Below are 17,165 nucleotides of genomic sequence, written 5' to 3'. Positions count from 1 at the left end.
GACAGAATCACCTTCATCACTCCAATAGAATTGCAGCCACCATTTAATGGGACTGCAGCCAACACCCTTACCAACAGGGTGTCAGGTTATATCCTGACTCTGTCAGTTTAAGGCAGTGTTTCTGTATCATTTGCATCTTTGATCTTAATTTTCTTTTAAATTGTAATTCTGACTTTGACTCTCCCCCAGGTTTGCCTTAAAACCAGTAGAAAATACACTGTACGCCCTTTCTTTTCTTCCCAGAACAGGATTTCCCATTCCCAAGACTTTACTTGATGGAGGAGGAGGCTGCCCGGAACAGGAAGGAACCTCAGGACACCCGGGCAGGTGAGGAGGAAGTCAGTGCCCCTTTCCCCCTCTCTCCAGCTCCATCTCCCAGCCCAGCACAGACCCTGGCTGCAGGACAACCCTGCTGCCAACCCCGTCCTGCCGGGCATGCACTGGTGGGATCTCCTTCCCCTTTCCCTGTGGCACGGAGGCGAATCCCATCCTTTCCTTGTCCTTCCTTCCCCAGGGAAGGAACTGAGAATGGAATCTATGGAGGAAAAATCTCCATGGCAGAACCTCATGGAAAAGGCCATTTTGAGTGACTCCACAGTGCAGAATTCCAATGGGGAGGAAAATCCCCAGAGATCCTGCAGGAGGAGGGGCTCCAAACCCAGCTCAGTGTTCTCTGAAGAGGAAACACCCACCCTGAGCCAGGAAGGTGGACAGAGCTCAAGCCAGGGCTCGGAGCTGGTGGTCCATAAGCAGCTTCATGATGGGGAGAAGCCCTACAAATTCTTGGAGTGTGGGAAGAGCTTCAGGCAGAGCAGCACCCTGCTCTGCCACCAGATGATCCACACTGGGGAATAGGCCTACGAGTGTCAGGAAAGTGGGAAGGGCTTCAGCTCCAGCCCTGCCCTTGTCATACACCAATGCATCCACACTGGGGAGAGGCCCTACGAGTGTCCTGAGTGTCAGAAGAGGTTTCAGACCAGCTCTGATCTCCTCCTGCACCAGCGCATTCACACAGAGGAGAGGCCCTTCCACTGCCCCGACTGTAGGATGGGCTTCAAGCGCAACTTCACCCTCATCACCCACCAGCGCATCCACACAGGGGAGAGGCCCTACGAGTGTCCCCGGTGTGGGAAGAGCTTCACGCAGATCTCTGTCTTAACCAGACACCAACAGAGGCACCTGTAAGGGAAGGCCTGGCAATGCCCCAATGCAAGAGGACTTTTGTGCACTTTTTGTGACTTGTGCAATGCTTTTTGGATTCATAATGTCTATTGGGGTGAAGGTTTGCATGCATTTCTGGTCCCTAGGGTTTTTTGAGATTTTAATACCTCTCTGGTCCCTAGGTTTATTTTCTTATTCAGAAATAGCTTTAGTATTGCCCCTAATAAGTAGTTTTTACATCAGAGGGGCAGTGACCAGAATAGCTATCCTGCTGGGTTTGGTGGCAATAATGTGCAAGAAGTTTATAAACATGCTAGGGTCTGCTCCAGGTATGAATGGTTCATGGCTATGGTTATGCATCCAGTTTGTTGCAGGAGGAGCAGGAGGGAATGAGGTTTTTCAGCCTCTGCTTTCCTCCTTCTCCTATGAATCAGTTGTATCACTAGTGAAGGATGTTCAGTTTCCCCTGAATGTTAAAGAAACCATCTTCCTGGTATTCAATCTGGTAACCTTCCTCTACACAGCCTGCTGCTTCTCTAGAATGAGGGCTGAGATTTCTAGACGGGCTGATGAGACCCCTGACTCAGGAGTAAACCCTGGCGTTGAAAATCCTAAGTGGGAAATGGGAGGATATGGGCCAAATCCTGAAGGAATTCTCTGACCCTATAGTGTGGGATTTTCCCCATGAACAAATTCAGAACCCAGCTGAGGTGGGGAAATATCTGAAAGAGAAGTACCAGGATGAGCCTAAGGAGAGGAAGGTCATTGCAGTGAGCTGGGCCCTGGCATATGCTTATCGCACACTGCTAGATACTCTAGGGCAGCAGACAGAGGCAGGGGGGCAGGGAGATAAATCAGCAACTGTCCCGGTGACTCAGGCTGCAGCTAACACTCCAGGCTTGAAGCCAGCAGCTAAACCCATGGCTGTTGCTACCAGCACTAGAAGTGGGAAATGCACAGACAAGACCAATCGACCAGTGGATGATGATGATGATGATAATGATGATGATGATGATGAAGGAGAAGGAGAAGGAACCTCAGTGCCTCCTGACGTAAAGTCAGGAGTCAAAGCAGCAGGTGCAAGATCAGATTCCAGTATTGAGTCCTTTTCCCTGAAGGACCTTCGTGGCCTACGGAAGGATTACACTCGAAGGTCTGATGAATCCATAATTAGTTGGCTGGTCCGTCTCTGGGATGCTGCAGGCGAGGCTACAATTTTGGATGGCACTGAAGCCAGGCATTTGGGATCCCTGTCACAGGATCCTGTCATAGACCAAGGAATGATGAGGGGGGCTAACTCTCACAGCCTCTGGGAACGGGTCCTAAGAAGTGTAGCAGAAAGATACCTGTGTGCAGACGATCTCTATATGCAGCAGACTCAGTGGAAGACAATAGAGCAAGGGATCCAATGCCTGAGAGAAATGGCCGTGGCAGAGATCATCTTCTCAGATGATGTAATAACTAGGAACCCAGACTTAGTACCATGCACGTCTGTGATGTGGCGAAAACTCGTACGACTCGGGTCACATGAATATGCTTCTGCCTTAGCCATCATGAAGAGGGATGAGAGGGGTGAGACTGTGCTTGACATGGCAAGGAAGCTCCGAGCATATGCAGATGCTGTACATGGCCCGACACATGCCAGAATCGCAGCGGTAGAAACACGTCTGCAGAACTTAGAGGATAAGATAGAGGAGAACCATAAGAAGCTTAGAGAGGAGTTTAAAGAAGACCTTCTCCAAATTTCAGCAGTACAGATCCAAGGTTCCGGTATCCAAGGCAGACATTTCCCAGATGGTGAGAGAAGATACACCCCACGAGCTGAGCTGTGGTTCTACCTGCGTGATTGTGGGGAAAACATGAGAAGGTGGGATAGGAAACCTACTGCTGTTCTGGCACGACGGGTGCGTGAACTGAAGGAAGCCACCAGAAGGAAAGCAGCTCCAGTTGCCTGTAGCGAAACGGCCAGGTATGATGATGATGACCTGTCTGATCCCCTCAAAGAAACATGCAAAACATACAGCCTGGGAAAGAATGACAACCAGGCTTAGAGGGGTCCTGCCGCTAGCCAGGTAGAGGCCAGGGAAAATCGTGTCTTCTGGTCTGTGTGGATTCGTTGGCCCGGCACATCGGAACCACAAGAGTACAAAGCTTTCGTCGATACTGGTGCGCAATGCACATTAATCCCATCAAGACATGTGGGGACAGAGTCTGTTTCTATTGCTGGTGTGACAGGGGGATCCCAGGATTTCACTTTGGTGGAAGCTGATGTGAGCCTAACGGGAAATGAGTGGAAGAAGCATCCTATTGTGACTGGCCCAGAGGCCCCATGTATTTTGGGCATAGACTACCTTCGAAGTGGGTACTTCAAAGACCCAAAAGGACTCAGATGGGCATTTGGAATAGCTGCTGTAGAGACAGAGGGCATCCAGCAATTGCATACCTTGCCTGGGTTGTCTGACAATCCATCTACAGTAGGATGCCTGACGGGAGAAGAGCAACGAGTGCCAATTGCCACTTCCATAGTACATTGACGGCAGCATAGGACCACTCGAGATGCTGTGATCCCCATCCATAAGATGATCCGAGAGCTGGAGAGCCAAGGAGTGGTCAGCAAGACCCACTCGCCTTTCAACAGCCCCATTTGGCCTGTGCGAAAATCTGAAGGAGAATGGAGATTGACTGTGGACTATCGTGCATTGAATGAAGTGACTCCACCCCTGAGTGCTGCCGTGCCAGACATATTAGAGCTCCAGTATGAGCTTGAGTCCAATGCAGCAAGGTGGTACGCCACTATAGACATAGCCAATGCATTTTTCTCCATCCTGCTGGCAGCAGAATGCAGGCCTCAGTTTGCCTTCACATGGAGGGGAGTGCAGTACACCTGGAACCGATTGCCCCAGGGGTGGAAGCACAGCCCCACCATCTGCCATGGACTGATCCAGGCTGCACTAGAAAGGGGTGAGGCTCCAGAACATCTGCAGTATATTGATACCATCATTGTGTGGGGGAACACAGCTGCGGAAGTGTTCGAGAAAGGGAAGGAAATCATCCAGATCCTCCTGGGAGCTGGTTTCCCCATTAAAAGGAGCAAAGTAAAGGGACCAGGTCCTGAGATTCAGTTCCTGGGAGTGAAGTGGCAAGATGGACGGTGTCAGATTCCTACAGATGTCATCAACAAGATCACAGCAATGTCTCCACCCACCAATAAGAAAGAGACACAAGCTTTCTTGGGTGCAATAGGTTTTTGGAGGATGCGTATTCCTGAGTACAGTCAGATCGTGAGCCCTCTCTACCTGGTCACCCGCACGAAGAACAATTTCCAGTGGGGCCCTGAGCAGCAACAGGCCTTTGTCCAGATCAAGCAGGAGATTGCTCATGCAGTAGCCCTTGGCCCAGTCAGGACAGGACCAGAAGTGAAGAATGTGCACTACTCTGCAGCCGGGAACCATGGCTTGTCCTGGAGCCTTTGGCAGAAGGTGCCTGGGGAGACTCGAGACCGACCACTGGGATTTTGGCGTCAAAGCTACAGAGGGTCTGAAGCCAACTACACTCCCACAGAGAAGGAAATCTTAACTGCCTGTGAAGGAGTCCAGGCTGCCTCGGAGGTAATAGGCACTGAAGCGCAACTCCTCCTGGCACCCCGACTACCGGTGCTGGGGTGGATGTTCAAAGGCAAGGTTCCTTCCACTCACCATGCCACCAGTGCTACATGGAGCAAGTGGATTGCTCTCATCACTCAGAGCACCCGTATAGGTAAACTGAATCGCCCTGGGATTTTGGAGGTCATTACAAATTGGCCTGAAGGTGAGAATTTTGGTGTCACAGATGAAGAGGAACAAGAACCAGTGGCATGTGCTGAAGTGGTTCCTCCCTATAACCAGCTGCCCCCAGAAGAAACACGCTACACTCTTTTCACTGACGGTTCCTGTCGCATCGTAGGGATGAACCGGAAGTGGAAAGCAGCCATATGGAGCCCCACACCACAGGTTGCATAAGCTACCAAAGGAGAAGGTGAATCACATCAATTTGCTGAACTCAAAGCTGTTCAGCTGGCCATGGACATTGCTGAGAGAGAGAAGTGGCCAAAGCTCTACCTCTACACTGATTCATGGATGGTAGCCAATGCTCTGTGGGGATGGCTGGAGAGGTGGAAAAAGGCTAACTGGCAACGTAGAGGAAAACCAATTTGGGCTGCTGATGAGTGGAAAGACATTGCTACCAGGGTAGGGAGGCTACCTGTGAAAGGCCCCCATGTAGATGCCCATGTACCCAAGAGCAGAGCCAATGAGGAGCACCAAAACAATGAGCAGGTAGACCAAGCTGCAAAGATAAGGGTGTCCAAAATAGATCTAGATTGGGAACATAAGGGAGAGTTATTCCTAGATTGATGGGCCCATGATGCCTCAGGCTACCAGGGCAGAGATGCCACCTGTAAGTGGGCACGAGACCGAGGGGTGGATCTAACCATGGACAGTATTTCTCAGGTTATCCGTGACTGTGAGACATGTGCTGCCATCAAGCAGGCCAAGCGAGTGAAGCCCCTGTGGTACGGTGGGCGGTAGTCCAAGTACAAGTATGGGGAGGCCTGGCAGATTGACTCCATCACACTGCCCGAGACACGCCAGGGCAAGCACTACGTGCTGACCATGGTGGAGGCCACCACTGGATGGTTAGAAACCTACCCTGTGTCTCATGCTATGGCCCAGAACACCATCCTGGGCCTGGAAAAGCAAGTTCTGTGGAGAAGTGGCACCCTGAGAGGATCGAGTCAGACAATGGGACTCATTTCAAGAACAGCCTTATCAACACCTGGGCTAGGGAACATGGCATTGAGTGAGTGTACCATATCCCCTACCATGCACCAGCTGCAGGGAAAGTGGAGAGGTACAATGGACTACTAAAAACTCAGTTGAAAGCTTTGGGTGGGGAATCTTTCAAAAATTGGGAGCAGCATTTAGCAAAGGCCACCTGGTTAGTTAACACCCGAGGTTCCACCAGCCGAGCAGGTCCTGCCCAGTCTGAGTCCCTGAATATAATAGAAGGAGACAAAGTCCCAGTGGTATATATCAGAGGTTTATTAGGGAAGATTGTGTGGATCAATTCTGCCTTGAGTACAGGCAAACCCATTCGTGGGGTTGTCTTTGCTCAGGGACCAGGTTGCACGTGGTGGATAATGCAAAGAGATGGAACAACACGATGTGTACCTCAGGGAGATCTGATTGTGGGGTAAGAATGATATGCAATATCACTGTTCATTGGATGTTACTGCCATTGTCTGTACATACAGACATGAGATAGAAGGAAATGTGTAAGTGTTGAATGTCTGGGCAAGTGGAAGATGGAGAAGGAAATGTGTAAGTGTCGAAGGTCTGAGCAAGTGATAGATGGAGCTTTAAGTGAGTAAAGTGAAAAGGGGGAATCCTGCAGCTCTGTAATATAGGGCCTGGATTCAGTGGTCCAGTGTGGGGATGTGATGAAGGCATGATGGGTATTGCTTGTAATTTTGGGGGAACCGATGGAAATTTTTATGAATAATGCATGATGTGTTGTAGTATGTTGATGATATGGGGATAAGGGGTGGAATGTCCTGGGGTGACGTTATGATGCTTGTATCCCCATTCATCTGTTCTGTGCCTTTAAGACCGGCTCTGAAGTGTGGAAGTTTTGTTTGGGTTTCTCTTATCAGGGACACAGAGACAAGCGGTACATAGGGCTGTTTTCACTTCTTGCTTTCGGCTTGCTGCTTTGCTTGCTCTCTTTTCTGCTCTCGTTTCTGCTCTGCTTTGGCTTCTGCTTATTAGCTAGTTCTAGCTAAACAGTCCACATCCCTTCCTGGACTGTTTCTCCTCTCCTGTTTCTGTGACCATCTCGAACCTGCTTCGGACTGGGACCCGGGAACACCAAAGGTTTGGCTGCAGCAGCTGCCCCAGCACTGGAGGGATTGAGAACAGAGCAACCACCCCTGAAAGAGACTTTCTGATTTTGCCATCTTTCTCAGAGTGGTGTCATCCGGTATTGTTCATTTTGTGTGCTGGGGGATGCTGTGCCAGTCAAATAAACAGGTTCTTTCCACCTCTCTCTGAGGAATTCTTCCCGAACCAGTTGGAGGGGAGAGGCAGTGTGGGTTTGCTTTCTGGAGGGGCCCTCCTTTGCAGATTCTTTAACAAACTTGCCCTAAACCAGGACAACAGGAAAGGCAGTTTCTGCTGGAGCAGGAGGGTCTGCCTGCAATGGGCTCCAACAACTCCAGTAAGGCCATGCTGACTTCAAAATTGCTTCCTAGAGCACTATATTCTAATAATTGTTATAGCTCCTGAAATGTGGAGTAAATAACTGTGCTGGTGATCTTTCCATCTGATCATGATCAGAATAAGCCAGAGACACACTTATATAAATTCATCTGGTATTCTATCATGAATCCTGCAGGACAAATTCTGTTAGTCGAATTCCACCTGTTCAATCTTTTACACATTTGACAAATTCTGGGGCTGAGATTGGATCCCAGTCTCCTCTCTTGGAAGGAATTTTAGAAATCTAGGGGTCCTGCAAAGGTTTGAGGATCCATGGAGGCTGTTGGAAGTCATTTCTCCACCTCATGTCTCAGAAGGAGTTTCTCCAATTAAGAAATGAGGCTTTTGCCTGAAGCTGCCACTGTGCCCATGACAGAAACCCCTGTGAGTGTCTGGGACATCCTGGCTCTTTGGGAGCCTGGGGACTCCTGGGATGTCACCGTGGAGCCCCTGTGAGTGCCTGTTCAAGATGGGTGCCTTTGCAGCACAAGGTCCCCTGGGATGTCACCACGGAATGGCTGTGACTGCCTCTGACCACAGGGGTCTTTAACATCCCCAGAAAGCCCTGGGAGGTGTCCATGGGGCCTCTGTCTCTGCCTGTGGCATTCCAGCTCTGGAACAGCCTGGGGACTCTTGGAAAGTTCCCATGGAACCCCTCTGAGTGTCTGTGACAAATCTGATCCTTAGCAGGACACCATCACCAGCCTCCTGTTGCTATGGTCAGTTTCCATGGCAAGCCTCAACAGACGCTGTTGCTATGGTCAGTTTCCATGGCAGCTCCATGGAGACCCCATGCCGGTGTGGTTGCCATGGACACCAGCTCAGGCCTGCAGCCAGAGCCCATTGCCATGGCAACCATTGGCAGCCCCATCCCCAGGCTCATGGGATCCCAGAACCACAGAACTGGCTGAGCTGGGAGGGACCCATCAGGATCCTCCAGTCCAACTGCTAGCCCTGCACAGGACACCCCAACAATGCCAGCCTGGGCCTGGCAGCGCTGTCCAAACGCTGCTGCAGCTCAGAGAGCCCTGGAGCTGGGACCCTTCCCTGGGGAGCCTGGGCAGGGCCCCAGCAGCCTCTGGGCAAAAACCTTTTCCTGACATCCAACCTGAGCCTGCCCCGACTCAGCTGCAGCCGTTCCCTCCACTCCTGTCCCTGGGCACCAGAGGGAAGAGGTTCCCACAGCCCCAGCCAGGGACCCACTCCCAAGGCTGTTGCCATGGCCATCAGGGCTGGGACCAGCTGGGATGCTCAGTTTCCGGGGCCCAGGGTTCAGGAATGGGATTCCCCAATTTCCTGCTCCTGCTAAAACTACACTGCCCTCACTGCCATCCCGCCTCCCATGGAAAGCACAAAAGGCAAAGATCCTGGGCTGGGATAAGAACAATTTACTGAGAACACCAACGAGATAAGGAACAAACGAAAACAGAAACAATATTGATAACAGAAGGGACTGTTTACAGGAAAAACTACAACACAACTTTCTGGGTCTTCCTGGCCACAATTTCCCCTTCCTGGAAATTTCACTCTTCTCATCAGGGAGACAGAGAGTCCATTTCCTGCCCCTGGCAATGATCTGTTGTGGGAGTGAATGTAATGACAGGGCCATGGCCAGACCTTCCTGTTTTTCCATCCCACATCATGTCATTGGCAGGGACAGGAAAAGGTAAAGGTGTCTTCCCAGCATGGATCATGGGAACATGGATCATCAGGGCTCTTCCCAACATGGATACTCCAATGATTGGAGTTGGGGCAGTGCATAATATTCTCCTGCACTTGGGGCATTGGAGGCCTTCCCTTTCCAGTGCCTCCGTTGGTGACTGGTCAAGTGAGAGCTCTGGGTGAAGCTCTTCCCACACTGGGGACACTCGTAGGGCCTCTCCCCAGTGTGGATGCGCCGGTGCCTGATGAGAGTGGAGTTGTGCTTGAAGCCCTTCCCGCACTCAGGGCAGCGGAAGGGCCGCTCATCCGTGTGAATCCGCTCATGCAGGAGGAGATTGGAGCTGGTGTGAAACCTCTTCCCACAGGTTGGGCACTTTGTAGGGCCTCTCCCCAGTGTGGGTGCGCCTGTGCCTGATGAGGGTGGAGTTTTGCTTGAAGCCCTTCCCACACTCAGGGCAGTGTAAGGGCCTCTCCTCTGTGTGAATCTGCTTTTGCAGGAGGAGATTGGAGCTGCTCTGAAACCTCTTCTGACACTGGGGACACTCGTAGGGCCTCTCCCCAGTGTGGATGCGTTGGTGCCTGATGAGTTCTGACCTGTAGCTGCAGCCCTTCCCACACTCCCCACACTCGTAGGCCCATTCCCCAGTGTGGATCATCTGGTGGCTGATCAGGGTGCTCCTCTGCCTGAAGCTCTTCCCACACTCCAGGCACTTGTAGCGCTTCTCTCCATCATGAAGCTGCTCATGGACCACCAGCTCTGAGCTCTGGCTGAAGCTCTGTCCACCTTCCTGGCTAAACGAGGGTCTTTCCTCCTCAGAGCACACTGGGCTGGGTTTGCAGCCCCTCTTCCTGTGGAATCTCTGGGGATTTTCCTCCCCGTTGGATTCCTGTGCTCTGGAGTCACTCATAACAGCCTCTTCCTACAGGTTCTTCCGCAGGGATTTTTCCTCCATTGTCTCCATCCTCTGCTTTTTGTCTGGAGGAAAAAAGACAAGGTGAGGATGGGATTTGCCTCCGTGCCAGAGGGAAGGGTAAGGAGATCCCCCCCAGTGCATCCCCGGTAGGACAGCATTGGCACCTAGATTGTCCTGCAGCCGGGGGCCATGTTGGGCTGGGAGATGGAGCAGGAGAGAGGGGGAAATGGGCACTGACTTCCTCCTCACCTGCCCGGGTGTCCCGGGGATCCTTCCTGTTCCTCACAGCCTCCTTTAACATCTGGCAAAGGTTTGGAAATGGAAAATCCAGTTTTGGGCGAATAACAAGGGATGACCACATTGAGTTTTGTACTGGTTTGAAGGGAAAACAGGGAAAGGGTCTAAACCAAAATTGCAATTCTAAACCAAAATGAAGATCAAGGCAATGATACAGAAACACTGCCTTAAACTGACAGATTCAGGATATAACCTGACACCCTGTTGGTCAGGGTTGTGGCAGCCGTCTCAATAAATGGTGGCTGCAGTCCTGTGGGAAAGGTGAACGTAGTTCTGTCAGAGCAGTGATCCTGCAGAAAGGTCTGGTCTTCCTCTGAATGTCCAGTGGTGGTTATGGAGCTCTTATCCTCTGGGAATCCAGTAGGCAAGCTGCTCCTGGTGTTGCAAGCTTCAGCTTATATCCAGGTAGGAATGCTTGGATCCTCCCCCTGGGCACAGCATTCCACAATGGGATGATGGAATTTTATCAGTCCTGCAGTGACACTCAATGGCCCATTAGCAGAAGATATCTCCCCTGGAGGGCGTTATCAGGGCTGAGTCATGGAAGAGATAAAGAACCCTGCCCTGCCTTTTTATAGCAGTTGATGAAGATGGGGATTGAAAACATGCATTTGGTTACATCTTGCATGGCAACCTGAAACAGTGGGGTAATCCCTGCTCAGGGGGGTGAACACCACCCCCCTTACCCAAACTGGCTCAGATGTAAAACCCCCACCCTGGGAAGGGCACACACAGGGGACAATGTCACACTTGCTCTGCTCCAGGGGAGGTCTCTGTCCCTTGTCACTCCCTTGTCATGCCCCACTTTTTTCTTTCTTTTAACTCTCTCTACTTGACATTTACTGTTCAATAAAATCCACATTAGATTTGGTCTCATTAGCACCTTAATTGGGGCAGAGGCATCTCTCTAGTAAGTTTTTTAACCAGATTGAGACATTATTTTGGCACAGTGAGTTCAGGGCACTGTTGCCTGACCCCAAGTGCCTTTGACAACAGGACGGTTCCCTCCTCTGAGGAGGGTGTGGTTCTCTCAAGAACTCTTGGAACTTGGACGCAGCTTCCTCTGAGTCACTTATGGAAGAACTGATGAGGAAAATGGCTGTTGTTGGTCTGGATTGTAAAGAAAATATTTTGTTGTCCTTCCTTGAAAAGTTTGTAAAAATCACTGGAGGAGAGGGAGCAAATTATACCAGCGAGATTGAAAAGGTTCGTTCACTCCAACATGAAAAACACAAGGCTGCTGAAAGTCCCAGAAGAAGCCCAGTTCAAGTAGCTAAATTCCCAAATAACTCCAGACAGGTGTCTCCGGGAGGATTCTTTTGAGGAGCGTTCAGAACCAGCAGATCCCGGACTCAAGCCCCGGATATCTCCAGGCTCCCCAAGAGGAGCTTTTTCTGGGGGAGAGGAGCCCCGATCGCCCCTCAGGAGGGTCCCGGGGGGTCCACGTGGGGATGGCTCGGTACCGACGGGGCGGGACATTGGTTTTGGGGATCCCCGTGAGAGCCGGGGCTGTGGAACGGGGGTGCCCCGGGGCGGGGAGAGGGGAAGGGGCGATACCAGAGCTGGGGGACCCCCGGCAGCCCGGAGATGAGGCGGGGACGGGACCCCCTGACCCTGACAGGGGTGTCCTGGGGTGACTTCATGATGCTCGTACCCCCATCGGTCTGTCTAGCCCTGAATGAGTTCTGCACCTTTAAGGCTGGTTCTGAGAGCGAAGGGAGGAGGAAGAAGCTACAGTTTGTTTTCAGAAACTGCACTCACTCCTCTACATTCCAGCTCCTTGATCGACAGACAGCAGGACAGAGCTCTCCTTTGCTTTTAATCAGTTTTTAGGTCTCTGAGGCAGAGAAGTTCCCTAGACTTTGATTTTTCTTTTTCTTTGGAGCTGTTTAAACCTGCTCTGGACTGAACAACCAGAACACCACCGGCAGGTCCCGCCTGAGGCCCACTGTGATGGACCTGGGCCGAGGCATTTCCAGCGCTGGACGGACTGATAAGAGACTGATAATAGACTGATAAGTCACTGATAAGACACTGATAAGACACTGAGTGGGCCGAGCTACAACCCAAGGAGGGACTTTCGGAGTTTGTCATCAATTTTGGAGAAGCAGGAGGTTTTATTGCTTAATATTGTTCAATTTTTGTGCTGGTGAATGCTTTTCCTGTAAAATAAAGATTTTTCATACTTTTCTCCCAGGAAATATTTTCCCGGACTGGCTGAGGGTGGGGCTGCTGAATCGGCATTCTAGAGGAAACTCTTTTTGGAGGGTTTCAGCCAAATTTGACCTAAACCAGGACAGAGTGGTGGAAAGAAGGGGGAATCCCAAGTGGCTGGATTGAGGGGAGGCTGGAGATGGGGACCTTGGGACCCCAGAACCTCCCAGAATCCCTAAGCAGGACCCTGGATAGGGGGAAACCCCAGGACCCATGGGATCCCCAGCAGCCCTGAGAGAGGGGACCACCAGAACCCCAGAGGGATGAGACTGGAAATGGGAAACTCCTTGTGGGTTTTTTTCATTCACTCTTGATTTTTGGAGGTTTTTATGCACAGCAGGTGACTTCTAGAGATAGACTTGGGTGGGAGGAATCCCCAATCCAAGGCATTCACACCTTGTTTTTCCTCAAACCAGGATTTTCCCCAAACCTTCCCACCGTGACACACCCCCGTCCCACTCTGGGTGAGCTCAATCCCAAACCTGACCCCAATCCTGGTCTCAGTCTCACTCCATGTTTAGACACACTCAGTTGTGTATTTATTCTCATCCCAGTCGCAAACTCATCTATCCCAAGCCCAGCCCGAAAGGTAATCCCATGTCTAGCCCTAACCCAATCCCAGCTCTAATCCGAATCTCAGCTCCAACTCCAAGCCCAGCCCCAATTCCAGCCCCTTCCTAAATCCTCAGCCCCAAGCCAAATCCCAGGTTCAGCCCTTCTGGGGGTTTGGGGGTGTCTCTGTCCCTCTGACCCCGATGATGTTTGGGTGGGGTCACAGCAGGGCTGAGAGGGACAGAGACCCCCCCGGCCTCCCCAGGGGTGAGAAGGTCGGAGAGCCCCCCCAGCCCCGAGCACCCCCAGCGGTGAGAGGGACACAGAGCCCCTGGTCCCCAGCCCTGCACAGGCATTGCCTGAGGCCAGAGGGATGGAGACCCCCTGAGCATCCCCCAGGGTGAGGGGACAGAGACCCCTGAGCATCCCCTGGCACAGGGTGAGAGGGAGGGAGACCCCCCAGGCGTTCCCTGGTGTGAGAATGATGGAGAACCCCTGAGGAATGGCCTGGGGTGACAGGGACAGGGGCAGGGACACCCCTTGGGGAATGGCCTGGGGTGACAGGGACATGAAAAACACCCCCAAACCCCTCCCAAGCATCCCCCAGTGCGAGAGGCACAGAGACCCCTTGAGCATCCTCTGGGCACTGGACAAAATAAACTTGGCAGAAATCAAACTTGACTCTGCAAAATCACTTTGAAGAATATATGGTCTTCCCACAAGTAACTTGTGATGAAAGCGCAAACAAATCCCAAACATGAATAAACTGACAATCCAAGCAGTGATGTGGCAATTCCAATATTCATTGCTTCCTGCACATCTCCAGCTCAGCTGCTGGCAGGTTCCGATAAAAGGAAAGTGGAAATTTGGCCCAATACAGACTATTAAAAGGAATGGAAATCTCTGTGTAGCAGTCACAAAGGTGACAGGGATAAAGAGAAAAATGATTCTCACATTTGCTAAAGCCCCCAAGCCTGGGAATTCAGGACTTATTCCGAAATTTATCAACTTGAGCTGGGCTTCTTCTGGGACTTTTAGCCGCCTTGCGTTCCTCACTGTGGGGTGAATGAACCCTGTCAGTCTCACTGGTAAGATTTGCTCCATTTCCTCCAGTGATTTTAACAACCTTTAAGGAAAGACAGCAAATTATTTTCTTTACACTGGCCACTCATAAAAGCCATTTTCCTCATCATTTCTCCCATAAAGAAATAAAATTTCTATAAGCTCCATTAGCTCCCCAGGAGGAAGGAGGGACTGTGCCCAAGTTTCCAAGAGTTCTTCCAGAGAGAACCACAACCTTGTCAGTGGAGGGAACCATGCTGTTGCCAAAGGCACTTGGGGTCAGAGAACAGTGCCTAAACACACTGTGCAAAAATAATGTCACAGTCTGGTTATGTAAATTGTTAGAGAGATTCCTCTGCCCCAATTAAGGTGCTAACAATACCAAATGCAAAATGGATTTTATTGAACAGTAAATGTGAGGAAGAGAGATGGAAAGAAAGAGAAAAGATGAGTGACAAGGGACAGAGACCTCCCCTGGAGCAGGGCAAGTGTGACATTGTCCCCTGTGTGTGGGGGTTTTATAGCTGAGCCAGTTTGGGTAAGGGGGGTGGTGTTCACCCCCTGAGCAGGGATTACCCCACTGTTTCAGGTTGCCATGCAAGATGTAACCAAATGCATGTTTTCAATCTCCATCTTTATCAACTGCTATAAACAGGTGAGGCAGTGTTCTTTATCTCTTGCATGACTCAGCCCTGATAATGCCCTCCAGGGGCGATATCTTCTGTGAATGGGCCATTGTGTGTCACTGCAGGACTGATAAAATTCCATCATCCCATTGTGGGATGCTCCGCCCAGGGGGAGGAACCAAGTGTTCCTGCCTGGATATAAGCTGAGCCTTGCAACACCAGGAGCAGCTTGCCTGCTGGATTCCCAGAGGACAAGAGCTCCATAACCTCCACTGGACCTCCAGAGGAAGACCAGACCCTTCTACGGGATCACTGCTTCGACAGAATCACGTTGATCACTCCAACAGCCACCACCCTGACCAACAGGGTGTCAGGTTATATCCCGACTCTGTGAGTTTAAGGCAGGGTTTCTGTATCATTGCCTTGGTCTTCAATTTCTTATTAAATTGTATTCTGACGTACACTCTCCCCCAGGTTTGCCTTCAAACCAGTACAAAAGACAATGTGCGCACCCTTTGTTTTCTTCCCAGAACAGGATTTCCCACTCCCAGATCTTGACTGGATGGAGGAGGAGGCTGCGAGGAAGAGGAAGGATCCCTGGGATAAGCAGGAAGGTGAGGAGGAAGTCAGTCCCTATTTCCCCCTCTCTCCTGCTCCATCTCCCAGCCCAGCACAGCCCACAGCTGCAGGACAATCCCGCTGCCAACACAATCCCGCCGGGGATGCACGGGGGGGATCTCCTTCCCCTTCCCTGTGGCACGGAGGCAAATCCCATCCTTTCCTTGTCCTTCCTTCCCCAGGGAAGGAACTGAGGATGGAGACCAGGGAGGAAAAATCTGCATGGCAGAACCTTGTGAAAGAGGCCGTTTTGAGTGATTCTAGTGCACAGGAATCCAACAGGGAAGAAAAACCTCAGACATCCCACATGAGGAGGGGCTCCAAACCCAGCCCAGGGTGCTCTGAGGAAGAAAGACCCTCCCTGAGCCAGGAAGGTGGACAGAGCTTCAGCCAGAGTTCCGAGCTGGTGGCCCATGAGCAGCTTCCTGATAAGGAGAAGCCCCACAAGGGCTTGGAGTGTGGGAAGAGCTTCAGACAGAGCAGCACCCTGATCCGCCACCAACGCATCCACACTGGGGAGAGGCCCTACGAGTGTGGGGAATGTGGGAAGGGCTTCAGCCGCAGATCCGCCCTCATCACCCACCAACGCATCCACACTGGGGAGAGGCCCTACCAGTGCCCCACATGTGGGAAGAGGTTTCAGAGCAGCTCAAATCTCCGTCTACATGAGCGGATTCACACAGAGGAGAGGTCCTTCCGCTGCCCTGACTGTGGGAAGGGCTTCAAGCACAACTCCACCCTCATTACCCACCGGCGCATCCACACTGGGGAATGGCCCTACGAGTGTGGGGAATGTGGGAAGGGCTTCAGCTGCAGCTCCGCCCTCGTTACCCACCAACGCATCCACACTGGGGACAGGCCCTACCAGTGTCCCACATGTGGGAAGAGGTTTCAGACCAGCTCCAATCTCCTCCTGCATGAGCGGATTCACACAGAGGAGAGGCCCTTCCCCTGCCCTGACTGTGGGAAGGGTTTCAAGCAAAAGTCCCACCTCATCACCCACCGGTGCATCCACACTGGGGAGAGGCCCTTCGAGTGTTCCCAGTGTGGGAAGAGCTTCACCTGCAGCTCTGCCTTGAGCAGACATCAATGGAGGCACCGGTAAGGGAAGCCCTGCAAATGCCACAAATGCAGGAACAGCTTCATCCCAGCACCACTCCAGCTTCATCCCCCATAGGAGGGCCCACATTGGGAAGAGCCCTGGTCATCCGTTTTCCCTGTGATCCATCTGGGAAGACACCTGTCCCTTTACCTGCCCTTGCCAAAGACATGATGTGGGATGGAAGAACATGAGAGTCTGGCCATGGCCATGTCATTACATTTACTCCCACCTCAGGTCATTGCCAGGGGCAGGAAAGGGACTCTCTCTCTCTCCCTCTGAGGAGAAGGGTATCCTTTCCAGGCAGGGGAAATGCATGGCCAGGAAGAGCCTGTTGTTGATGTATTAGTTTTCCCTGTAAACAGTTTTTCTTATCCCTTCTGTTATCAATACTATTTCTGTTTCTGTTTGTTCCTTATCTCGTTGCTGTTCCGAATAAATTGTTCTTATCCCAGGCCGGGATCTTTGCCTTTTGTGCTTTCCATGGGAGGCAGAAGGGCAGCGAGGGCAGTGCGGTTTTAGAAGGAGCAGGAAATTGGGGAATCCCATCCCTGAACCCCGGCCCGTGGAAACCGAGTATCCCAGCTGGTCCCAGCCCTGGTGGCCATGGCAACAGCCTTGGGAGTGGGTCCCTGGCTGGCGCTGTGGGAACCTCTTCCCTCTGGTG

At 51.7% G+C, this 17,165-nt stretch overlaps 1 protein-coding gene across 1 annotated transcript; it reads left to right on the top strand.

The window, feature by feature from the left end:
• The first annotated feature begins 15,053 nt into the window (after nucleotides 1-15,053).
• On the top strand, nucleotides 15,054-16,541 carry LOC135441572 (zinc finger protein 239-like). Its single transcript, XM_064701128.1, has 3 exons — nucleotides 15,054-15,171; nucleotides 15,312-15,395; nucleotides 15,582-16,541. The coding sequence occupies exons 2-3, from the start codon at nucleotides 15,344-15,346 to the stop codon at nucleotides 16,502-16,504; spliced, it is 975 nt and encodes a 324-aa protein (XP_064557198.1). The 5' UTR covers nucleotides 15,054-15,171; nucleotides 15,312-15,343; the 3' UTR covers nucleotides 16,505-16,541.
• The last annotated feature ends 624 nt before the right edge of the window (nucleotides 16,542-17,165 follow it).

This window comes from Zonotrichia leucophrys, unplaced genomic scaffold, assembly GCF_028769735.1.
Source record: "Zonotrichia leucophrys gambelii isolate GWCS_2022_RI unplaced genomic scaffold, RI_Zleu_2.0 Scaffold_347_54459, whole genome shotgun sequence".
Classification (NCBI taxonomy): Eukaryota; Metazoa; Chordata; class Aves; order Passeriformes; family Passerellidae; genus Zonotrichia; species Zonotrichia leucophrys.
Note: the sequence above shows the minus strand (reverse complement) of the source record. Positions and strands in the feature narration are given on the sequence as shown.

What these genes read in the sequence shown, in the direction of transcription:
- LOC135441572 (XM_064701128.1), top strand. Translation starts at nt 15,344, where the DNA reads ATGGAGGAGGAGGCTGCGAGGAAGAGGAAGGATCCCTGGGATAAGCAG. An exon ending in TCCCTGGGATAAGCAGGAAG is followed by an intron (nt 15,396 to 15,581) that starts GTGAGGAGGAAG and finishes TTCCTTCCCCAG; the next exon opens with GGAAGGAACTGAGGATGGAG.